Below are 24803 nucleotides of genomic sequence, written 5' to 3'. Positions count from 1 at the left end.
TTTGGCGTGAAGTTGAAAGGCACTGCTTACTGTAAATGGTGGTCTGTGTGCTTTGGCTTGAAGTTGAAAGGCACTACTTACTGCAAATGGTGGCTTGGGTGCTTTGGCTTGAAGTTGAAAGGCACTACTTACTGCAAATGGTGGCTTGGCTCTCTTTTGCTTGAAGTTGAAAGGCATTACATACTGCAAATGGCGGCTTGGGTGCTTTGACTTGAAGTTGAAAGGCACTACTTGCTGCAAATGGCGGTTTGGGTTCTTTGGCTTGAAGTTCAAAGGCACTACTGCAAATGCACTTACTTCCTGTTTGCACTTTATATTGATTTTAGATAAAACGCTACCACTTACGGCTGTGATTTTTGGCCATCTTACTCAGTCTCCCTCTGCTCAGCAGGTGCATAGAATTCTTCCCATCAATGAAAAATAAAAGTGTTATTAGTGTTTAACATTTTTTGAGAATCTCTCTCCTGACAATCATGCCATGAAGGCCACACCTTTTCCGGTGGGAGGGGGAGGGGTTATAAAACCTGGAAGGGCGGGTGTGTCTCTCTCTGCATGATGGGGGAGGGAGAGGTCTCGACTCTGTCTGAGCTGTGAATCAACTGAACACACTGAATGGCTACTGAACTGTGAGTTTGGTGTTTTGTGTGGTTTTCTGGTGGTTTCACCCTGCATGAAATTGTATGAACCTGCACTTGAATTTGGTGGCCTTGCACCCTGCTTGGTGGTTGGAAACTGCACTTGAATTCGGTGGCCTTGCACCCTGCTTGAAGTGGTAGGAAACTGCACTAGAATTTGGTGGCCTTGCACCCTGCTTGGTGGTAGGAAACTGCACTTGAATTTGGTGGCCTTGCACCCTGCTCAAAGTGGTAAGAAACTGCACTTGAATGTGGTGGCCTTGCACCCTGCTTGAAATGGTAGGAAAATGGATTTGAATTTGGTGGCCTTGCACCCTGCTTGAAATGGAATTTCAAGGAATAGCCATGAGTCAACTGCCAGCCTACCAGCCGTGAGTGAGCTACCAGCAGATCAGGCTTGAGGGACTGAGCTGCCACCCCAAGAACCCATACCAGCGCTCCAGAAAGCCCCCCCACTGGCCACCAATATTGGAATTGGTGGAGAGGTGGAATATTGCGTCGGGGGACCAGCCCTCCCGTGTGAACATGGGACCCAACGGGTCCCACTTAGTCTAGTATTTACTATATCTATCACCACACATATTATGCATGCTGCACATTCCATATGTAGTCCAGTCTGGATCTTCATCCCTATCCCGGACTATTGATAGCAGTACTGTACCATCTCATGGTCAGACGTGATGCTGACTACGGAGACGATAGCATGTAATGTTCCCTCTGCTTGTGTTTCAATAAAGACTATGAGTTGTTACTCCTGTGTATGGGCCTCATCATGTAGTCATAGAGCTATACTACATGGAAACAGGCCTCTCAGCCCTCTTAGACTCTCCCAACCAACATGGCATTCTGGGCTATGGTCAGCCCAGGTAACATCCTGGCGAATGGCATCAGACACTTTAATGCCATCCTTCATATAGCTGGGCAATCAGAATGGAACTCGGTACTCCAAGTGTGGTCTCACCAATGACTTGGACAGCTGCATCACAATGGCCCAACGTTTGTACACCTTCCACATGAGGCAAGTAGACCAAACACTTTCTTCATCACACTACCCACCCGACTAACCACTTTTAGGGAACCTTGCACCTGTATTTCCAGATCTCACCGTTCCACAATGCTCTCTAGGAGTCTACCATTTACCGTGTTAGTCTTGCCCCGGTTTGACATCACTTCAAGTTATTTAAGTCAGTTCAATTTAATTTGCCATTCCTTGGCCCACCTTCCCAACTGACATAGACCCTGTTGTAAACTTACATCACTATCTCCTAACTGTTCCCTATGTCACCAATGTTGGTGTCAACTGGGAACATACTAACAATGTTAATTCCATTGTTGTTCATGTAACACCTGTCCCTGTATCTTCTCCCTCACATCCACCCAAGGGAGACAAAGGTGAGACATGCATCTCCTCTGAACTCATCTACAGCATTTGATGTGCATAATGTGCTCTATTTTACATCGGTGGGGCCAAATGTAGACCAGGCGACCGTTTCGTCAACCACTTATGCTTAGTCCGCCAAGGCCTGCTGGATCTCCCATTTTGCTAACTGTTTTAACTTCCCCCTCCCATTCTTAATCTGACCTTTATGTCCTGGGCCTCCTCCATTGTCAGAGTGAGGCCCAGTGCAAATTGGAGGAACAGCACCTCATATTTTGCTTGGGCAGCTTACACCCCAGTGGTATGAACAATGAATTCTCCACGCTTGGGTAACTAATACAAACACCTCCCCCTCTTTGTCCCCTCTTTCTTCCCTGTGCACCCCACCACTTTCCACCACTATTCCTTCCTCTGGCTTCACATTTTATGCCTCTTTTCTCCTTATCTCACACTTTCATCTCTGGCCTTCGTCCAACCTCCTGCCAATTAAACCCTTCTCATCTGTGTCCACTTGCCAGGCTTTTTCTGTCCCAATCTCTCTTCCAGCTTACTCCCACCGACTACATTCAGTCTGAGGAAATGTCACGGTCCAAAACATAGTCTATTCGTGATCTTCTGAGATGCCACCTGACCCACTGAGTTACTCCAGTTCTTTGTGTCTTTTTTTGTCATCAAAATTGTTAATTTATATATCAAACACAGTAGACCCAGCACAGGTTACAGGCCCCCAATCAGAAATACATCCCTCCACAACTAACCTTTGACTTCTTCCTCCAAGCAAATTGGGAATCCAAATAGCTAGTTCACCTTGGATTCCATGTGATCTAACCGCCCACACCAGCCTTTACCATGTCAAAGGCTCTGCTGAAGCCCAAGTGTTTAATTGTCCAAATGTTAAATTGTTTTGTAGGAATTCACAGAATAGTTATTGGAAAACACTGCCTGCTATAATTTTGAAGTAATTTGTCTCCTTTTTATAAATAATATGATGAACATCATTAATAATAATAATAATAATAATAATAATAATAATAATAATAATAATAATAATAATAATAATAATAATAATAATAATAATAATAATAATAATAATAATAATAATAACCTTTATTTCGGACTCAAGGTGCAGACAAGAGACAACATTACATAAAAATACATTGCATATTAAAAACATCATAATACATATAAAATCTTTGCATATCACTTATAAAAGCATCATAAATCATATATTTAAAAAAAAACACAATACATGAATTAAAATCCAATAAAACTAATGATCAATGTCCTACAACGAGACAACGATACCAGTGTCTCCACAACTGGGATTTGTAGCGTGTAGTGCTAAACCTTATGTTTGACAACGCCACAATAATTACATTTTTAAAGTCATTTATCCTGCAGATGAATTTATACATATGATTTCTTAGGATAGCTTCTAAAGTACTGACTCCTGCAGCCACAAACATGTTACTAGCACTACACCATCTAGGTTTCCTTAGCAGTGTTCTCATGGCATAATTATATGCCACCTTTAGTCTCTGCAAACTTGTCTTTCCATAGTTCGACCACAGGTGCGCAGTATCGAGTGGTGTGCAGTATGCTCTAAATAGCAACATCTTCACCACATCTGTACACGCACCAAACTTACGCAAGAGAATATTCGCCTGCACATACAGCATGTGTCCTCGCCTATAAATATCCTCATCATCTATCATTTGCTCTCTAATAAAATGCCCTAGATATTTTACCTTATTACAGATACTAAGATTATTGTCAGACAATTTAAAATCAGGAAATTTTAGACATTTATCCTCTTTGGTTCTACAGATCATAACAGCACTCTTACAAGCATTATATTTAATATCATGTTCCACACCATACACAGAATATATAGTAAGGAGCTGCTGTAGACCAGCACTAGATGGACTAAAGACCAATGTAGATCTTAATAGATTATTTGCAATTCATAAATTAACCTTGCACTTTGTAATAATCATTTTGTTTGAATACATATATTTTAATTGAAGTTGTGGAATACAAGGCACAATCAACTCATTTACAATTGGTACTTCAATCCGAATAATAACATAATAATTCTCTGCAATTAAACAAATCCCAAATTTAAAATATCATGAAAAGATATTCCCAAAGTTAGATTGTAACAATAATTCTGACAGATTGTGTATCAAATCATGAGAGGTATAGATCGGGTAGATATATAGAATCTATCACCCAGAGTAGGGGAATCGAGGACCAGAGGACATAGGTTCAAGGTGAAGGGGAAAAGATTTAATAGGAATCTGAGGGGTACCATTTTCACACAAAGGGTGGTGGGTGTATGGAACGAGCTGCCAGAGGAGGTAGCTGAAGCTGGGACTATCCCAACATTTAAGAAACAGTTGGACAGGTACATGGATAGCACAAGTTTGGATGGATATGGACCAAATGCAGGCAGGTGGGACTAGTGTGGCTGGGACATGTTTGCCGGTGTGGGTAAGTTGGGCCGAAGGGCCTGTTTCGACACTGTATGATTCTATGTCTATGAGAAGCAAAACCCATTATTAATTTATCCTTGACCTGTCTATGCACATGCAGTCAAGGTTGCAAATTCACACTACTTTTTGTAAATTATATTCAATAGGTAAGTTTCAGAAAATAAATCAGAAACATGAGAACAGTTTCAACGTGTTATAAACTGCAATGGAAAATATCAAAATACATCTGTTTACTCAGCATAGATGTAAATAAAATATGTTGTAGGGTTTGGATGATCTAGCTCTTCAACGTTTTCTGGAATCTCGCCCTTTGATTTTATTTTTGTCGGAACAATAAAAGTGAATATAGACAAAATAAAAAGAATGATAATGAATGTTAATTGAATGAGGCTTGCTGTTCAGCTGCAACGTACATGACATGCCTTTTGTCTGCATTCTGCTGAAGCACAGTTCTCTCATTAATATAACAAAGTGATGCATTAGCATGGGCTTTAGTCAAACGTATAAATAGCACACTTTACAAAGCAGTAGGACATTCAGTCTGTTCAATCCAGCTGTGGTCAGGATGGGGAAGGTAAGGTTGCCCATTGTCATTTTCATTTGAAATCTCCACATTTTAATAGCGTTGATTAATTTGTGCTTTTGTTTTAGATCATCTTCTACGAGGACAGGAACTTCCAGGGTCAGCACCATGAGTGCAGCACCGACTGTGCCGACCTGTCCCCTTACTTCAGCCGCTGTAACTCCATCCGTGTGGACAGTGACTGGTGGGTGGCGTACGAGAAACCCAACTACATGGGGTACCAGTATGTCCTGAACAGGGGGGAGTATCCTGACTACCAGCGCTGGATGGGATTCAACGACTGTGTCAAGTCATGCCGCAGTTACCCTCAGGTGAGTTTACTCTATCGCCCATTTTGTGTGTTTGCTGTTCCACCGTTATACGTTATACCTGTACAATTTTGGGTTATTAGAAATATTTTGTTAGCAGGTCGTTTATTTTGTAGTGGTTGGATTCCATCATTTCACAGATTATTTTTTTTATTGAGAAACATAGAAACATAGAAACATAGAAAATAGGTGCAGGAGTAGGCCATTCGGCCCTTCGAGCCTGCACCGCCATTCAATATGATCATGGCTGATCATCCAACTCAGTATCCTGTACCTGCTTTCTCTCCATGCCCCCTAATCCCTTTAGCCACAAGGGCCCGCTTAAATATAGCCAATGAACTGGCCTCAATTACCTTCTGTGGCAGAGAGTTCCAGAGACTCACCACTCTGTGTGAAAAATGTTTTTCTCATCTCGGTCCTAAAGGATTTCCCCTTTATCCTTAAACTGTGGCCCCTAGTCCTGGACTTCCCCATCACCAATATAATTGTTTTCCAACTGCAAACTTAATATCATTAAGCAGTGTAACAACATCATTAAGCAGAAGATAGACAAAACATTCTGGAGTAACCCAGCGGGACAGGCAGCATCCCTGTGGAGAAAGAATTGGATAGAGACCTTTCGTCAGACTGAGAGTCAGAGGAAAGGGAAACAAGAGATATAGATGGTGATATAGAGAGATATAGAATAAAGAAATGAAAGATATGCAAAAAGGTAACAATGATCAAGGAAAAAGTCTATTGTTAGCTTTGTAACAGTCCATTGCTAATGAGCTATACAGACAATCGCTTGGTCACATTCTGTCTATTCCAGTACATATTTTTTTATTCAATTGGCTAACTTGTTTCTGGAGAAAAATTCACAATTTAAAGCATAGCTTAATATTATTATTGTGGCAAGTAAAACATTAGATCAGAAAGTACAATTATCTGATCGCATTAATGAAGGATAAAATGACAAATGTTATGTAAGGGTATCAGGGGTTATGGGGAGAAGGCAGGAGAATGGGCTTGAGAGGGAGAGATAGGTCAGCTATGATTGAATGGCAGAGTAGACTTGATGGGCAAATGGCCTTATTCTACTGCTAGAACTTATGACCTTTGATACTCGTGTTTTCCATATGTTTCTGTTATTATCAATTGAGGACTTCTGTTCCGGTGTAGTTGACTGGGCTCCTCCTTCACTTCCTCCTTCTCAGATCACCACAGGGTCTGAAGAAGGGTCTCAACCCAAAATGTCACCTATTCCTCTCCAGAGATGCTGCCTGTCCCGCTGAGTTACTCCAGCTTTTTGTGTCTATTACCACAGGATTCCCCTTGCTCTCACCTCCGACCAGCCTTCCCCTTCAGTAGACTGTACTCTGCCATTCCTGTCACCTGTAACATAATGCCGTCACCAAATGCAGCTTTCACTCCCTTTCCCTTTTAACGTTTCAAAAGTTCCTTTACTTCTTCAATGGTCTGGCTCATTCATTCTTCACCGATTACCCTCCATTGCGATTATTCAATTGGGAGAGTGTAGCCTTTCTCATTAATTTACCTCAACAGCCAGTGGAGGCGGGAGATAATAGAGAGGGATAAAATCCTTGACCAAGGAAAATTGTTTAACACAGGATGGCCAACCTTTAGCTTGTGGGCTTCTTGTATCAGCAGTATCCTGGCAGTGGGGGTTAAATCCCTCCATTTCTTGCTCTTCCATCCCTATTAGAAGGTCAGTCCTTTATGCTTCCACTAGGGACTAGTATATCCTAGTAGAGTCAGTCCCTCCACTGAAATTATATTAAAAAAGAAATTATATAAACAGGAACATTTATATAAAATCTGGTCCAAGATCATAAGTCAACAAAATGATCTTCACATGTTAAACAAAATGCAGAAGTCTCTTAAGTAGACCACTGCTTCAGTACCAGTTGGGAAACAAGATCTTAAATGCTGTCTATCCCATCCCTCCTGAAAAAATCCATCAAAATTTGAATGCTTGTGCAAAGATCCCTGCAGCAGCTTAATATCAGCTCTGAAGGTCATTATAAATCCTCTTGTGAGCAGGCTGGAAGTTACAGTGGTGTAACCCAATGATAATATTTGGTCAAAATATTTTAATGGGCATTTCCGATTTACATTGTTCAAGGCTTGATTTTGTTGTACCTTTGTCTGTTTTGTTAAGGATGCTGCACACACATTAACATGCACACTGTTGTCACTTCCATCACAGTACAGGGGTGATTCCTACAGGATGAAGATTTACGAGAGGCCTGACTTTGGAGGACAGACGATGGAATTCATGGACGACTGTCCCTCCGTCTACGATCGCTTCCGTTACCGTGACATTCACTCCTGCCAAGTGACGGAGGGTTACTGGATCTTCTATGAACAACCCAACTACAGAGGCCGACAGTACTTCATGAGACCCGGGGAGTACAGGAAATACAATGACTGGGGCGGATACAACTCCACCATCGGATCTTTCAGGCGCATGAGGGACTTCTAGATGGTCACTGGAGAAGTCTTATAGTATTGCACCAAGACCTTTTGGGCAGAATAAAATGTACTTCTCTTTAGTTAATTTAATTTACATTGTAATTCGATTTACTAATTGTATTTCATGGAATATCTGCTTACAAAAGCAGAGTGATTATATAATTACCATGATATCTTGAAAGTCTCATAACTATTAAAAAAAAACTTTCCTTTCAATTTTGCATGTAGGTCTTACTTTGAGAGTACGCAGTCTCTGCTTACACAGTCACCAACATCACAGCTACTCCCATATCTTAGTGAACTAATCTGACAAGGTACACAAAACCCATAATGAATCTTGGACACTTCAACACTCATTGTGACTAGCTGACTGAGCATTTCAGTTCAATGGCCTAGGAAATAACCAGGTGCCATAACAAGAGAACCGTTAAGTCTTACCAGTGCTTGTGGCCCTATTAAAAATCCTCATTACCAGCACACAACCTTTGGTGCTTTCCCAATAATCTTTCTTCCTCCAGTCAGAATGCAAAATGCTGCTTACCAAAGGTGGAAATGGTCCACATGAGACCATAAGACCATAGGCATAGGAGTCGAATGAGGCCATTCAGCCCATTAAGTCTGCTCTGTCATTCGATCATGACCGATCTATTTTCCCTCTCAACCCCCACTGGCCTTTTCCCTGTAACCTTTGATGTCCTTACTAATTAACAACCTAGCAATCTCCGCTTTAAAAATACCCACCAATGGCCTCCATCTCTATCTGTGGCAATGAATTATTGAGATAGATACACCACTCTCTGGCGAAGGAAATTCCTTCTCTTGTCCATTCTAAAGGTACTTTCTTTTATTCTGAGGCTGTGCCCTCTGGTCCCAGACTCTCCCACTACTGGAAAGATTCTCTCCACATCCTCTCTATCCAGGCATAGAACATAACACATGGAACGTAGCACAGTGCAGCACAGGAAGGAGCCCTTTGGCCCACAATGGTTGTGCCGAATATCATGCCCGGTTGAACTGATCTCATCTGCCTGTACATGATACATATCCCTCAGTTCCCTCCACATCCACGTGCCTATCTAAAAGTCTCTTAAACGCCACTATCCAATCACAAACTCCACCACCACCACTGGCAATGCATTCCAATGCCCCACCACTCTCAATGTAAAATAATTGCCCCGCACATCTCAATTAAACTTTCCCCCTCTCACCTTATGGCTATGCCCTCTAGTGTTGGACAATTCCACCCTGGGAAAAAGGTTCTGACTGTCTCCTCTATCCAAGCCTCTCATCATTTTCAAATACTTCTATCAAGTCTCCTCTCAATTGCCGCTGTTTCATAGAAAACAAACAAAGTCTATCCAACCTCTCCCTGTAGCTGAAACCCATCTGATCCAGGCAGCATTCTGGTAAACCTCCTCTGCATCCTCTCCAAAGCCCCACATCTTTCTTGTAATGGGGTGATCAGAACTGCCCGCAACACTCCACATGTGGCCTAACCAAAGTCCTACAAAGCTGCATCATGACTTCCTGACTCTTATATTCAATGCCGCTAGGAATGAAGGCAAGCATATCATATGCCTTCTTTACCACCCTGTCTACTTGCACTGGTACCTCCAGTGAGCTATCATCTTGGACTCTATGATCACTCTGCACTTCAATGCAGTTAAGGGTCTTGCCATTCACTGTATACTTCACCTAACATTCATCCTCCCAAAGTGAAATGCCTCATACTTGCTTGAGTTAAACTCCATCTGCCATTTCTCTGCCCATTTCTGAAGCTGATCTATGTCCCGCTGTATCTTCTGACAGAATTCCTCACTGTCTGCAACTCCTCCAAATTTGGTGTCGTCAGCAAACTCACTCAACAACCCATCAATATTTACATCTAGACACAAAATGCTGGAGTAACTCAGCGGGACAGGCAGCATCTCTGGAGAGAAGGAATGGCTGACGTTTCAGGTCGAGACCCTTCTTCAGACTGTGTCAGGGGAGTGGGCGGGACAAAGATAGAATGTACTGTAATCGGAGACAGTAAAGGGCCTGTCCCATGAGCATGCGACCTGCATGCGGCAAGCGCGACCAAACCGGAAGCGGGGGTCGCGTGGAGGTCGAGTGATCCCCGTATAGGGCCAGTCCCACCAACATGTGCCTGCATGCGGCGAGGTCGAGTGAGTGACGTGAAGTTCGAGCGAAGTCCGCGGGAGGTTCGTGCGTGACGTACGGCGTCAAGACGTGCGTCCGGCATCGAGACGCTGCGTATGCCCGTCGAGGCGGTGCGTACGGCGTCGAGACAGCTGCGGGCCGGCAGGCCGATATGCGCGGAATTTTTGAACACGGTGAGTTTTTCAGAACCCCGCGCGATGTCGGGACCAGCTCCGCACAACTCCATACGGCTCCGGCGACGGAAGTGGGACCGGCCCCGCGAGGCCGTACGGCTCAAGCGACCATGTTAGGTCGCACTTGCCGCATGGAGTCGCATGCTCGTGGGACAGGCCCTTTAGACTGGTGGGAGAACTGGGAAGGGGAAGGGGATAGCGTCTATGTCATTTATATATATAACAAACATCAGCGGAACTCCACTGGTCACAGACGTCCAACCAGAATATCTGTTTTCCACCACAATCCTATGTCTTCTATGAATAAGCCAGTTCTGAATCCATACAACCAAGTCATCATGAATCCTATACATTTTAACCTTCTGGATCAACCTACCAAGAGGAATCTTACCAAAAGCCCAACTAAAATCCATTGCCCAACCCTCATCAATCTCCTTTGTCACCCTCTCAAAAAAACTCAATCAAGTTAGTAAGACATGATCTGCCATGTACAAAATTGTGCCGGCTATCCCTAATTAGCCCGTTCTCTTCCAAATGGGTGTAAATCCTATCTTGAAGAATTCTCGCCAATAGTTTCCCTACCACTGCCATGAGGCCACTCTCCTCTCTCGCCTCCCTCAATAACCTGGGATTGATCCCTTCAGACACTGGGGAATTATCCACCTTCATGTTCTTCAAGAGTCTCAGCAGCTCCTCCCTCTCATTCTCAAACTGCCCTCGTCAAATTGTATTCTCCACATTGATCTTGGGGCCCTCCACGTCCTCCTCGGTGAATGCAGATGCAAAGTATATGTTTATGTTCCCACCTACATCCTCCAAGCATAGATTCCCTCCTTCATCATTGAGTAGTCCTACCTTCTCGCTGATCACCCTATTGTTTTTAACGTACATGCAAAAAGCCTTGGGATTCTCTTTAATCCCTCTCATCAATGATATTTCAAGGCCCCATTTGGCCCTTCTAATCGCCCGCGTGAGTTCTTTACTATCCGCTTCATGAGCCCTGTCTAATGGCACTTTCTTAAACCTGATATACGTTTCCTTTATCTTTCTGACCAAGGCTGCAACCTCCTTTGTCATCCACGGTTCCCTTTACCTTGCAGTCATTGTCTCTCCTCCTTACTGGAACATGCAGAGCCTGCATTGTGATCAGGTGGTCTTTAAACGAGGCCCACATATCATCTGTGGAGTTACCTAATAACAACTGCTCCCAACTGCTTCCTCGACTGAAGAAGGGTCTCGACCCGAAACGTCACCCATTCCTTCTTTCCAGAGATGCTGCCTGTCCTGCTGAGTTACTCCAGCAGTTTGTGTCTATCTTCTGCTCCCCTCCTTAGCTCCTGCCTAATTAGACTGTAATCTGCTTTGTCTCAATTAAGTACCTTTCCCCAACATCCAGATCTGTCCATGTTCAGAACTATCTTAAAACTTATGGAGTTGTGATCACTTCCTCCAAATTCTTCTTCCATCGCAACACCAGTCACCTGGCCAGGCTCATTTCCCAATATAAGGTCCAGTATGGCCCTTCCTCTCGTCAGACTATCCACATACTGTTTAAGGAAACCTTCTTGGATGCACCTAATACATTCTGCCCCATCTAATCCTCTTGCCCTGAGTAATAGACAATAGACAATAGGTGCAGGAGTCGGCCATTCGGCCCTTCGGGCCAACACCGCCATTCAATGTGATCATGGCTGATCTTCCCCAATCAGTACCCTGTTCCTGCCTTTTCCCCATATCCCCTGACTCTGCTATCTTTAAGAGCTCTATCTAACTCTCTCTTGAAAGCATCAAGAGAATTGGCCTCCACTACCTTCTGAGGCAGAGAGGACAAAGGACAAAATACATTTATTATCACATACACCAATTGGTGTAGTGAAATTCGACTTGCCAATGCAGAACATGAATAAAGATAAAACACAACATTAAAGAATTTAACAGTAAACATAAGAACATCCCCCACAATGGTTCCCACTGTGGGGGAAGGCAGGCAGCCCTCCGGAGCCCACCGTACGGCGACCCGGGTAAGGTATCGCCAGCTCCACGATGGCGCCCCAATGCTGTGCCGCCGCCGCCGCTGAAGTCCAGGCCGGTCCCGGCAGGAAACGCCGCTCCAGACTGCTGGTAGGCCGCGAGGAAGGGGCGAAAACACAGCTCGGAGAAAAACTGCATCTCCGACCAGGTAGGTACTGAGCAAAATAGTTTCCCCCTTTCCCCCCCCCCCCCCCCACATAAAAAGACTAAAGGACCTCCAAAACAAACACTTTTAACTAACTAAAAATAAATAAAAGGGTGAAAAGACTAACAGCTGCTGGCAGGGCAGCCATACTCGACAGCGCCCCCTAGTTACAGTCAATGTTGGGGAAATTAAGGTCCTGTCCCACTTGGCAATTTTCTCGGCGACTGACGTATCAGGGTCACTGATAGATTTTGAACATTTCAAAATCCAGCAGCGACAAAAAAAATGTTGCGACACTTGAGGAAACACCGCGCGTCAATATGTCGTCACGCCGCGTCACGCCGCGTCACGCCGCGTCACGCCGCATCACGCCGCAACTTTTTCGGTGACCTGATACGTCAGTCAACGATGCCGGCAGTCGCTGAAAATATCGCCAAGTGGGACAGGCCCTTTAAAGTCTCCCACTACACCAACCCCGTGGTTCTTGCATCCTTCTGTAACCTGTCTACATATCTGATCCTCTATCTCTCATTGGGTGTGTAGGAAGGAACTGCAGATGCTGGTTTAAACCGAAGATAGACACAAAATGCTGGAGTCACTAGGTCTGAACAATGGTCTCAACCAAAAACATCACCCATTCCTTCTGGCCAGAGATGCTGCCTGACCCACTGAGTTACTCCAACGTTTTGTGTCTATCTCCCACTGGCCACTGGGTGGCCTGTAATATAATTCCATTGGAATAATTGGACCTTTCTTATTTCATCTCATAATGGCTCAGCAAACATACCCTCTAGTATGTCCTCTCTAAATGCCGTCATGACCTTCTCCCTGATCAGCAAAGCAACTCCTCCACCACTTTTACCCCCCCCCCCCCAACCCATCTCTTCGTAAACATTGAAATCCAGGCACTCTCTAAACCAGGTTTGCGTAATGGCCACAACATCATGATTCCAAGCACTGATCCAGGCTCCAAGTTCATCGGCTCTGCCCACAATACTCCTTGCATTGAAGTAAACACACTTCAGCCATTCATTAACCCATATTCATGAACCTCTCCCCGCCTGCCCTTCCTTTGAAACGTATTTATCATTACCCTTCTCATCAGCCCTGCCATTTAGGGACTAACTACTCTGGTTCCCTCCACCCTGCCATTCTAGCTTTAACCTTTATGAGTAGCACTTGCAAAGTTCCGTGCAGGGATGGTTGTGCCTCTCCGGTATAGATTCAACCCGGCCTCTTATTTTACAGGTCGCATCTGCCCCATAAAGATCACTATGGTCCAAAAATCTAGGCTTTTTCTTTATTCGGTCGGTTTCAATGTGAGCCCCCCCCTCATCCTTCTGAACTCCAGCGAGAAGAGGCCCAGAGCCTTCAACCGCTCCTCATACTTTAACCCAATCATCCCCAGGATCATTCTCGTAAATCTCCTCTGGACTTTCTCCAATCCCAATATATAATTCATCAGGTATGGGGCCGAAAACTGCTCACAATTATTCTAAATATGGCCTGACCAGTGCCTTATAAAGTCTCTGCATTATAGCCTTGTTTTTATATTCTAGTCCTCTTGAAAAGAATTCTAACATTGCATTTGTCTTCCATACTACCGACCCAACCTGCAAATGAACCTTTTGAGAATCCTGCACCAACACTCCCAATTCCCTTTGCCCCTCCAATTTCTGAATCTTTTCCCTATTTAGAAGATAGTCTATGCCTTTATTCCTTTTTCCAAAATGCATGACTCCACACTTTGCTGTGCTCTATTCCATCTGCCACTTCTTTGCCCACTCTCCCGACCTGTCCAAGTCCCTCTGCACATTCCCTGCTTCCTCTACACTACTTGCCCCTCTACTTCCCTCCGTATCATCTGCAAACTTGGCCACAAAGCCATATATTCCACCATCCAGATGAAATGAAAGCTAGCACTTAGAATTGACCACTGACCCCTATGGAACACCACTAGTCAGCAGCTCCCAACCAGAAAAGCCCCCCTTTATTCCCACTCTTTGCCTTCTGCCAGTCAGCCAATCTTTGATCCATTCCCATGGTGACTTTGGCATCATGGGGCTGTCGTCTGCAGAGCTTCTAGCCGCAGGCATGGCGTGGACTTATCATCCGGAGCCTGGGATTCTTTGACGGGGATCGCCGGAGAAGAGTTCCGACCGCTGGCCTGCGGCCTGTATCATCCTGAAGCCGCGGTCTCCGATAAGAAAGTGGCCGTTTCGGGCACTCCAAGCCGTGGAGTGTGTTCGACCGTCCCGACGTTGGAGTTTCGATCATCCCGAGGAGAGGGCTTGTACATCGGGCTGTCCGTAGCGGCGACTACAGAGGGTCAAGGCCCCGACCACGGATGAACAAAGGAGGAGGACTGGCTGAACTTTATTACCTTCCACCACAGTGAAGAATGCTGTGGTGGATGTTTGTGTTAAATTCTATTGTGTATTGTGTGTTCTTTTTTCAATTGCATCGCTGCTGGCAAATTCATTTCACTGTACATTTGTTGGTGCATGTGAGGAATAAATTTGAACCTTAAACCTTGAACCTTGTCTCACACATTATGTATCCACTTATCACTGCCTAGAAGTCTGCTTACTTCCGAGATCACTGCCACAGTCTGAAGAAGGGTCTCGACCCAAAACGTCACCAATTCCTTCTCTCCAGAGATGCTGCCTGTCCCCGCTGAGTTACTCCAGCATTTTGTGTCTATCACCGCCTAGACTTTGTCTCTTTTCCAGCTTTCTCCTCCTCCCTCCACCCCCATCCCCACCCCTACCCCCATCCCCACCACTATAGTCAGGCTGAAACATCACCTATCCATGTTCTCCAGAGATGCTGCTTGGCTCACTGAGTTACTCCAGCACTTTATGTTTCTTATTGTAAACGGACAGACTGTCAACTAAGTCAAGCCTGTGGCCAATATATTAATTGGCTTATATTAAGCCACTAATGTTCAGTTTAAATTATTTCAAACCATTGTGATGGGGATGGGGAAGTTTCCAGTCCAGACATATCACTTGGCACATCAAGCATGGTCAATGATCATAGACAAAAAAAGCTGGAGTAACTCAACGGGACAGGCAGCATCTCGGGAGAAAAGCAATAGGTGACATTTCGGGTAGAGACCCTTCTTCAGAATGAGAGTCAGGGGAAAGGGAAACGAGAGATATAGACAGTGATGTATAGGAGAAATGGAAGAAATGAATGAAAGATATGCAGAAAAGTAATGATGATGAAGGAAACAGACCATTGTTAGCTGTGGGCTTGGTGCAAACAAGTTACAGACAATGAGACTCAACAAGACGACTTTGAAGCTGGTACGACTTGGGTGGGGGAGGGATGGAGTGAGAAGGAATGCAAGGGTTACTTGAAGTTAGAGAAATCAATGTTTATACCACGGGGTTGTAAACTGCCCAAGCGAAATATGAGATGATGTTCCTCCAATATGCCTTTGGCTATTTTTTTCTCTGTCAATAACAGGGGCAGTAAAATGAAGGCATAAGAAACTGCAGTTGTTAGTTTACTAAAAAAAGACAAAGTGCTGGAGATATTCAACAGGTCAGGCAGCATCTCTGGAGAACATGGATAAGTGACGTTTTGGGTCAGGGCCTTTCTTCAGCCTGAATGTGGTGGGGGGGGATAAAACTGGAAGAGAGGAGGGGCAGGACAAAACCTGGTGATTGATAGGTGGATACCAGTGAGGGGGGAGGGGATTGATGATTGCACGAAAGCCAGAGGTGTAAATACAACAAGGATAGAAGAGGTGCGGATTGTGAAGCCAGAGGAAGGAATGTAGATGAAGGGGAGGTCGAGGGGAGAACAGGTGTGAGTCCTGGTGTGGCAGAGGGGAGGGTCGGGGGAGGTGAAAGAAGAAACATATGTTTTTTTGTATATTTGGTGCATGAAATTGTAGAATTCTATCTTAATATCATAGGTTATAAGGTACAAATGCAGATATAATTGGGATATTTGTGTAGAGAGTCCAGCCTCACAGCACTAATTTGGGGGCATTTTGGTTCCCTGTCCTCAAAGCTTTCCATTTAAGGTCATAAGATGATAAGTGATAGGAGCAGAATTAGGCCATTTGGCCATCACGTCTGCTCCACCATTCAATCATGGCTGATCTATCTCTCCCTCCTAACCCCAATCTCCTGCCTTCTCCCCATAACCCCTGACACCCGTACTAATCAATAATCTATCTATCCCTGCCTCAAAAATTACTTTGAACTGCCAAAGGTGTTTGCATAATCAAAGGTATCTTGGCAGCTACAATATGCTTCCATTGTAAATATGTAATGCTGCAGAGTCACCTGTCTACACTCAAAATGTGAAAACTTAGTAGTTAATTATAACCATTGAAACTGTACTGAAAGGCCTTTCTCCATTCAGAATAGAATAGAATAGAATAGAATAGAATAGAATAGAATAGAATAGAATGCCTTTTATTGTCATTCAAACAGCTTGGTTTGAACGAAATTGCATTTCTACAGTCTTAACATTACAAAAAAAACCAAGACGCACACTTAACACAGTTTTCACAAACATCCATCACAGTGAATCTCCAACACCTCCTCATCTCTTCCCTTTGTTCTTCTCCCGCGGTCCAGCAGTCCAACTGCAGCGTTGAGGCAACTGGGGCTCACGATGTTAAAGCCCCCAGTGGGCGATGGTAAGTCCCGCGGCTGTTTAAGCCGTGCCGGGCGATGTTAGGCCCGGCTCTTAGTCATTTAAACCCCGCGATTCCAGCAGGAGAAGTTGCCGTTGCGGGAGCTCCGAAAAGCGGTCTCCCACCAGGGACCTGCGAGCTCCCGATGTTCCTGTCCACCGGGCCTGTGGCCGGAGTCTCCGAAGTTCCGAAGTCGGGTCGCAGCCGTGCGCCACCACAGCTGTCCCCGCTCTGAAGTCGGCCAGCTCCGCGATGGCAGGACCGCAGGCTCCGCGACTGGAGCCCTCAGGTTGGTTCCGGTTGGAGGCCGCCGCCTGCTCCACAATGTTAGGCCCAACGACACCGGAGACCCGACAGGGAAAAAGTCGGGTCTCCGTACAGGGAAGAGATTAAACGGTTCCCCCCCCCCCCCCACATATACACAGCTAAAAAAATAAAAACTAATAAAAACTAGAATCAATGCATACATTTAACGAGACAAAAATTTAAAAAAAAAGACAGACGGACTGCAGTCGAGCCATCTCCAGTGTAAAATTATCTTCTACACTATAGGCTACATTTCCAAACAGACTCAAATCTTGATTTCCACGAATCCACTAAAACTTGAGTGACATCGTCCTGTATCTGACTGTTATGAATGTTATTTCCAAAAAGTCACAAGGAAAAACGACCCAGCCTGGCTATAGATATAAGTTGGGATTGTATTAGGTCCAGGCAGGAATTAAATAAAATTTGCCAGATAATGTAGGAAGAAGTGATAAAGAGATTGATGAGGAAAGTACGAATAGAATATGACAGTGAATCTGAAAGGAACATAAAAGCAATTTGTAAAGTCTTTTACAAATATGTGAAGTGAGAAAAATGAGCAGTGAACATAAATCACTTGCACCTCCTCCAACCTCACCTACTGTATCCATTGTTCCAGGTGTGGACTCCTATATATCGGCGAGATCAAACGCAGGCTCGGCGATTGTTTTGCTGAACACCTCCGCTCAGTCCTACTGGACCTACCTGTTCTCCCAGTTGCCAAACACTTTAATTCCCCTTCCCATTCCCACACTGACCTTTCTGTCCTAGGTCTCCTCCATTGTCAGAGTGAGGCCAAGCGCAAAGTGGAGGAACAGCACCCATATTTTGCTTGGGTAGTTTACAGCCCAGTGACATGAATATATTAATTTCTCTAACTTCAAGTAACCCCTGCATTCCTTCTCCCTTTATCCCTCCCCCACCCAAGTCGTACCAGCTTCAAAGCGTCTTGTTGAGTTTCATTGCCTGTAACTTGTTCTCACCAAAGAAGCAGCTAACAACGGCCTGTTTCATTTACCATCGTTACTTTTTTTGCATATCTTTCATTCATCTGCTCTATATCTCTCTACATCACCGTCCATATCTCTCGTTTCCCTTTCCCCTGACACTCCAGTCTGAAGAAGGGTCTCGACTCAAAATGTCACCTATTCCTTTTCTCCAGAGATGCTGCCTGTCCCGCTGAGTTACTCCAGCTTTTTGTGTCTATCTTTGGTTTGAACTAGCATCTGCAGTTCCTTCCTACACAACTAAAGGTCTGTTACATTGAGAAACAGGTGAATTTGGATTGGGAACTAGGAAATGGCACTCAACTGACAAATGCTTAGGTTCCTCATGAAGACCTACACAGAATTGCTATAGAAACAAGAGGCCTATGAAAAAGAGAATGTTATAGGAATTTAGTTACATTTAAATAAACAGAAATTAATGTATTGAAAGCCAAGTATGATGTAGATTAATGTGAAGGCATTCACTTTGGCAGGAGAAACACCGTGGCAGAACATTATTTAGATGGTGATAGATTATAAAAGGATCTGGCTTCCTTGATGACCAGTCACTGAAACCAGTGCCATAAGGGCTTAAGAAAGTTGGTAAATTGACAAATTCCTGGGATTTTGAGTATAGGAGGAAGGATGTGCAGGAAGGAATTGCAGATGCTGGCTTATACTGAAAATAGACACAATGTGCTGGAGTAACTCAGCGTGTCAGGCTTCATCTCTAGAGAAAAAGGATGGGTGACCTTTTGGGTCGGGACCTTTCTTCAGACTGACTTCTTCAGATAGGAGGAAGGGTGTCCTTGCTACAATTATACTGGGCCATGATGAGATCACACCTGGAATAACGTATGCAGCTTTGGTCGTCTTAGCTAAGAAAGGATACACTTTCTATAAAAGGGGTGTTATGAAGGCTCACCAGATATTTCTGTTGCATTGGTGGATGGAGGAGATGGGGTAAATGACTGGTTGTACAACCAAGAGTCTCACAAGGGTCGCACAAACGTACAAACACTGTACATACAGCACCTGTAGTTAGGATCGAACCCGGGTCTCTGGCGCTGTAAGGCAGTAGCTCCACTGCTACGCCACCGTGCCGCCCTAAACCTGTATCTATCAAAGGGCTGAATGGCCTATTCCTGCTCTCAATCATTTTGTAATATATCTCTGCAATTTCTTGCGGTCTTGGATGGAGCTGTTCTCAATCCATGGTGTGATGCATCCTGATAAAATGATTTCTATGGTGCATCAGTGGATCTGTAGAGTTTAGTTCTACTGGCACTCTATGGATTCCAATCCTGCTTTCAACTTGTAAAACATTCAGTTAAAGAATACCCAATATTTAAGCGAAAAGATAATGAACTCAATGTAAAAGTTAGCTTCATCACTGCGGATGCAAATGTAGAGTGTCTTTCACACTCCCAGGTCTAAGAAGAAACTCTTCCTTTTCGAGTTTGTTTTATAACAGGATAATTATAATGGAAAGTAAAGTAAAAGTTAACTGAAAAGATTTGATGACTGTTCTTTTCAAGAGGAACCCTGGTGTAAATTTTGCAACATATGGGATATCCCTTTTTGTTCTCCTTTCTGCTGCTTTGCAGTCCAGAACCATCAGCATTATGAACCATTCTTTACATTGACCATTCGGTCCAGCATATAAATACCAGGCTGTAGCAAGCAGAGGCACAATCAGTCAGAGGTTGCCTAACGAAACTCAAAATGGGAAAGGTAAGGCCTGCAGTTTCCATTCTTGCAACATATTTTGATTGCTATATGTTGCTAAGATACCTCAGAGTGGTAAATCATTCATCAAATTGCTAACTCTTCTCCACAGGTCATCTTCTACGAGGACAGGAACTTCCAGGGCCGGCACTATGAGTGCAGCACCGACTGTGCCGACCTGTCCCCTTACTTCAGCCGCTGTAACTCCATCCGTGTGGACAGTGACTGGTGGGTGGCGTACGAGAAACCCAACTACATGGGGTACCAGTATGTCCTGAACAGGGGGGAGTATCCTGACTACCAGCGCTGGATGGGATTCAACGACAACATCAGGTCCTGTCGCACCTACCCACATGTGAGTGATAATTTGTGATTGTTAAGAATTGTGATTCTTTTGTTCACGAGATTAGAAACATAGAAACATAGAAAATAGGTGCAGGAGGAGACCATTCGGCCCTTTGAGCCAGCACCGTCATTCATTGTGATCATGGCTGATCGTCCCCAATCGGTACCCCGTTCCTGCCTTCTCCCCATATCCCTTGATTCCACTAGCCTCTAGAGCTCTATCTAACTCTATCTTAAATCCATCCAGTGATTTGGCCTCCACTGCCATCTGTTGTAGGGAATTCCATAAATTCACAACTCTCTGGGTGAAATTTTTTTTCTCTCCTCAGTCTTAAATGGCCTCCCCTTTATTCTAAGACTGTGGCCCCTGGTTCTAGACTCACCCAACATTGGTAATATTATTCCTGCATCTTGCTTGTCCAGTCCTTTTATAATTTTATATGTTTATATATGAATCCCCCTCATCCTTCTAAACTCCAGTGAATTCAAGCCTAGTCTTTTCAATCTTTCCTCATATAACAGTCCCGCCATCCCAGGGATCAATCTTGTGAACCTACGCTGCACTGCCTCAATCACAAGGATGTCCTTCCTCAAATTAGGAGACCAAAACTGTTGACAATACTCCAGATGTGGTCTCACCAGAGCCCTATACAACTGCAGAAGAACCTCTTTACTCCTATATTGAAATCCTCTTGTTATGAAGGCCAACATTTCATTAGCTTTCTTCACTGCCTGCTGTACCTGCACGCCAACTTTCAGTGACTGGTGTACAAGGACACCCAGGTCTCGCTGCACCTCCCCCTTACCTAACCTAACCCCATTGAGATAATAATCTGCCCCATTGTTTTTGCCACCAAAGTGGGTAACCTCACATTTATCTATATTATACTGCGTCTGCCACGCATTTTCCCACTCCCTCAACCTGTCCAGGTCACCCTGCGACCTCCTAACATCCTCTTCACAGTTCACACTGCCACCCAGCTTTGTGTCATCCGCAAACTTGCTAGTGTTGCTCCTAATTCCCTCTTCCAAATCATTAATATATATGGTAAACAGTTGCGGCCCCAACACTGAGTCTTGCGGCACTCCACTCGCCATGGCCTGCCATTCTGAATAGGACCCGTTCACTCCTACTCTTTGCTTCCTGTCTGCCAACCAGTTTTCTGTCCATGTCAACACCCTACCCCCAATACCATGTGCTCCTGATTTTAGTCACCCGAGATCTACTTTTCTTTACATTGCCCTTTAACAAGAGCAGGGAGGTTCTACTGCAGTTGTACAGGGTCTTGATGAGACCACACCTGGAGTATTGCGTACAGTTTTGGTCTCCTAATCTGAGGAAATACATTCTTGCCATAGAGGGAGTACAAAGAAGGTTCACCAGACTGATTCCTGGGAAGGCAGGACTTTCATATGAAGAAAGACTGGATAGACTCGGCTTGTACACGCTGGAATTCAGAAGATTGAAGGGGGATTTTATAGAAACGTACAAAATTCTTAAGGGGTTGGACAGGCTAGATGCAGGAAGATTATTCCCGATGTTGGGGAAGTCCAGAACTAGGGGTCACAGTTTAAGGATAAGAGGGGTCTTTTAGGACCGAGATGAGAAAATCATCTTTTACACAGAGAGTGGTGAATCTGTGGAATTCTCTGCCACAGAAGGTAGTTGAGGCCAGTCCATTGGCTATATTTAAGAGGGAGTTAGATGTGGGCCTTGTGGATAAAGGGATGGAGAGAAGGCAGGGATGGGATACTGAGTTGGATGATCAGCCATGATCATATCGAATGGCGGTGCTGGCTCGAAGGGCTAAATGGCCTACTCCTGCACCTATTTTCTATGTTTCTATGTTTCTATGTTTCTAATCTCTATCTATAATGACTGAACTCAACGGTTCAACGGTCCTTCATTGTCACGTGTACCATTTAAGGTACAGTGAAATTCGATTTCCAAACTTTATATGAATGGACGTCACAGTTATTGTATGAATTGTACCAGGGAAGCTTTAATGCAAATGTTAATGACAGACACAAAACTAACGGGTCAAATTCATTAGCTTACATCGTTAGCTTATTTTTTTCCCAAGAACTAGTGTCTACCATTTGTGAGTTGGCAACAAAATGGCAGAACATTCACTCAATTCAGTGAACAAACTCTGCTCCACTGAGAATGTTAAGGGGCTGTCCCACTGCGGCGACCTAATCCACGAGTTTAGAAGAGTTTAGGCGAGTTTGAAAAAGTATCATGTTGAAGACCTCCTTCGACTATGTGGAAGACCAGCTCGACTAGCTATGGGAAAATTGGACACCGAATAGTGGAGAATGAAGATGACCTCCTTCGACCTCCCTTCGACTATGATGAAGACTATCTACGACTACCTTTGATTACCTTTGACTACCCTTGATTACCTACGACTAGCATGCCAACCTACTACGACCTACTTCGACTAAACATACGAGTAAAAATACGAGCGGGCATTTTTCAGTCTGTTGAAAAATATGCCACGACCTAGCTGAGGCCTCGAGTACATGGGGACTACTCTCTAACATGAAGGAGAGTCACAAAGACCTGCTAGGACCTCGTGTCGACCATGCTGCGAGTATGAGTCGAGGGCAAACTCGCCTGAACTCGCAGATTAGGTCACCGATGTGGGACAGGCCCTTTACAGAGAGTGGAACAATGTTGGATATGACTGCGTGTAATGGACACTTGTTGGTGTTTCATTAGGAGAGCTAGGGTTAGGATGAAAATATGGAAGCTTCCTAAACATTGTTAAAACTGAACTGTTGAATTATTGATTCATAATATGAAAGCAAATCAACAAATTGTCCTTTCTGAAATTTCAATACATAAGCCACAATTTACATTGATAGTCAAAGATAGACACAAAAAGCTGGAGTAAGTCAGCGGGTCAGACAGCATCTCTGGAGAAAGGGAATAGGTGACAATTCACGTCGAGATCCTTCTTCAGACCTCGTGACCAAATTCTCAGAAACTGAAGCCTTCTTTCGTCAAGACCCGAAACGTCACCCATTCCTTCTCTCCAGAGATGCTGCCTGTCCCGCTGAGTTACTCCAGCATTTTGTGTCTATCTTTGGTTTAAACCAGCATCTGCAGTTCCTTCATACGCAGTTATAGTCGGCAAGCTATACAGCATGGAAACAGGCGCTTTGGTCCAACTTCTCCATGCCAACCAGGTAAGTATTCTGGTCTAGCCTGCATTTGGCCCATTACTCTATAAACCTAGATAGGTCTGAAGAAAGGTCTTGACCGAAACGTCACCCTTTCCTTCTCTCCAGAGATGCTGTCTGTCCGGCTGAGTTACTCCAGCATTTCGTGTCTATCTTCGGTGTAAACCAGCATCTGCAGTTCCTTCCCACACTTTGCTTTGAGAGTCAATAGATTCTTTGATGCAAAGTCCTCTATATTTTCCAATACCCCCCGAATACCTTCCAAGTGATCTGTTTTTCTATTATTGCTAAGAGTGTGATCTCATCACATAAATAATTCTTTTTCTATTCCAGAACCGAGGAGGCAACTACAGGATGAAGATTTACGAGAGGCCTGAATTTGGAGGACAGATGATGGAATTCATGGACGACTGTCCCTCCGTCTACGATCGTTTCCGTAACCGTGACATTCACTCCTGCCACGTGATGGATGGTCACTGGATCTTCTATGAACAGCCCAACTACAAAGGCCGACAGTACTTCATGAGACCCGGGGAGTACAGGAAATACAATGACTGGGGCGGATACAACTCCTCCATCGGGTCTTTCAGGCGCATGAGGGACTTCTAGAGAGACACTGTAAAACATAATGTTGTCCAGTGTAAGTCTTGATGGCCACAAATAAAATGATTGAACTTTCAATTTAGTGCAATGAGTTTTCATGAAATCATATTGTTTCTAATACACACATTATCATTGTTGCGATTTGACAGCTTACAACGGTTGATATGACAGAATTTCTGGGAGTTAATGGGAAGGAAAGTTCGAGAAGGGATAAAAGAGCATAAGGTCAGGACCAATTGCAAGCGGTGCGAGGGGGGACATGAATACGGAGATTAAAGTGTTGTATATGAATGTGCGAAGTATAAAGCACTGAGGTGGAGGTGGTCGCTAACCACAGGTACCTTGGGGTGCAGCTTGACAGTGAGCTGAACTGGAAGTGTCATATGGAGGCGGTGTACAGGAAGGGACAAAGCCGACTGTATTTTTTAAGGAGGCTGAGGTCATTTAACATCTGCCAACACTGTGCAGTGTCTACCATTCAGTGGTGGCCAGTGCTCTGTTTTTTGCTGTGGCCTGTTGGGGAGATGGCGCCCGTATAGCGGACAAAAACAGACTGGACAAGCTAATCAGGAAGGCCGGCTCAGTGGTCGGGGCTGAGCA

The 24803-nt window shown here is 44.4% G+C and overlaps 2 protein-coding genes across 3 annotated transcripts; both read left to right on the top strand.

The window, feature by feature from the left end:
- Positions 1-5052: 5052 nt before the first annotated feature.
- Positions 5053-24281, top strand: LOC116974960 (gamma-crystallin S-1-like). Of its 2 annotated transcripts, XM_033023582.1 has the most exons (4): positions 5053-5082; positions 5160-5402; positions 7609-7886; positions 24212-24281. In XM_033023582.1, the coding sequence occupies exons 1-3, from the start codon at positions 5074-5076 to the stop codon at positions 7882-7884; spliced, it is 528 nt and encodes a 175-aa protein (XP_032879473.1). In that variant the 5' UTR covers positions 5053-5073; the 3' UTR covers positions 7885-7886; positions 24212-24281. The 2 variants fall into 2 exon arrangements, with proteins under 2 accessions (XP_032879473.1, XP_032879472.1); XM_033023581.1 differs by lacking the exon at positions 24212-24281 and having other exon boundaries at positions 7609-8090.
- On the top strand, positions 20043-24281 carry LOC116974958 (gamma-crystallin S-1-like). Its single transcript, XM_033023579.1, has 3 exons — positions 20043-20072; positions 20179-20421; positions 23934-24281. Exons 1-3 carry the CDS (start codon positions 20064-20066, stop codon positions 24207-24209), a joined length of 528 nt encoding a protein of 175 aa, XP_032879470.1. The 5' UTR covers positions 20043-20063; the 3' UTR covers positions 24210-24281.
- Positions 24282-24803: the final 522 nt, after the last annotated feature.

The sequence above is a fragment of the Amblyraja radiata genome, chromosome 7, assembly GCF_010909765.2.
Source record: "Amblyraja radiata isolate CabotCenter1 chromosome 7, sAmbRad1.1.pri, whole genome shotgun sequence".
In the NCBI taxonomy this organism is placed as follows: Eukaryota; Metazoa; Chordata; class Chondrichthyes; order Rajiformes; family Rajidae; genus Amblyraja; species Amblyraja radiata.
Note: the sequence above shows the minus strand (reverse complement) of the source record. Positions and strands in the feature narration are given on the sequence as shown.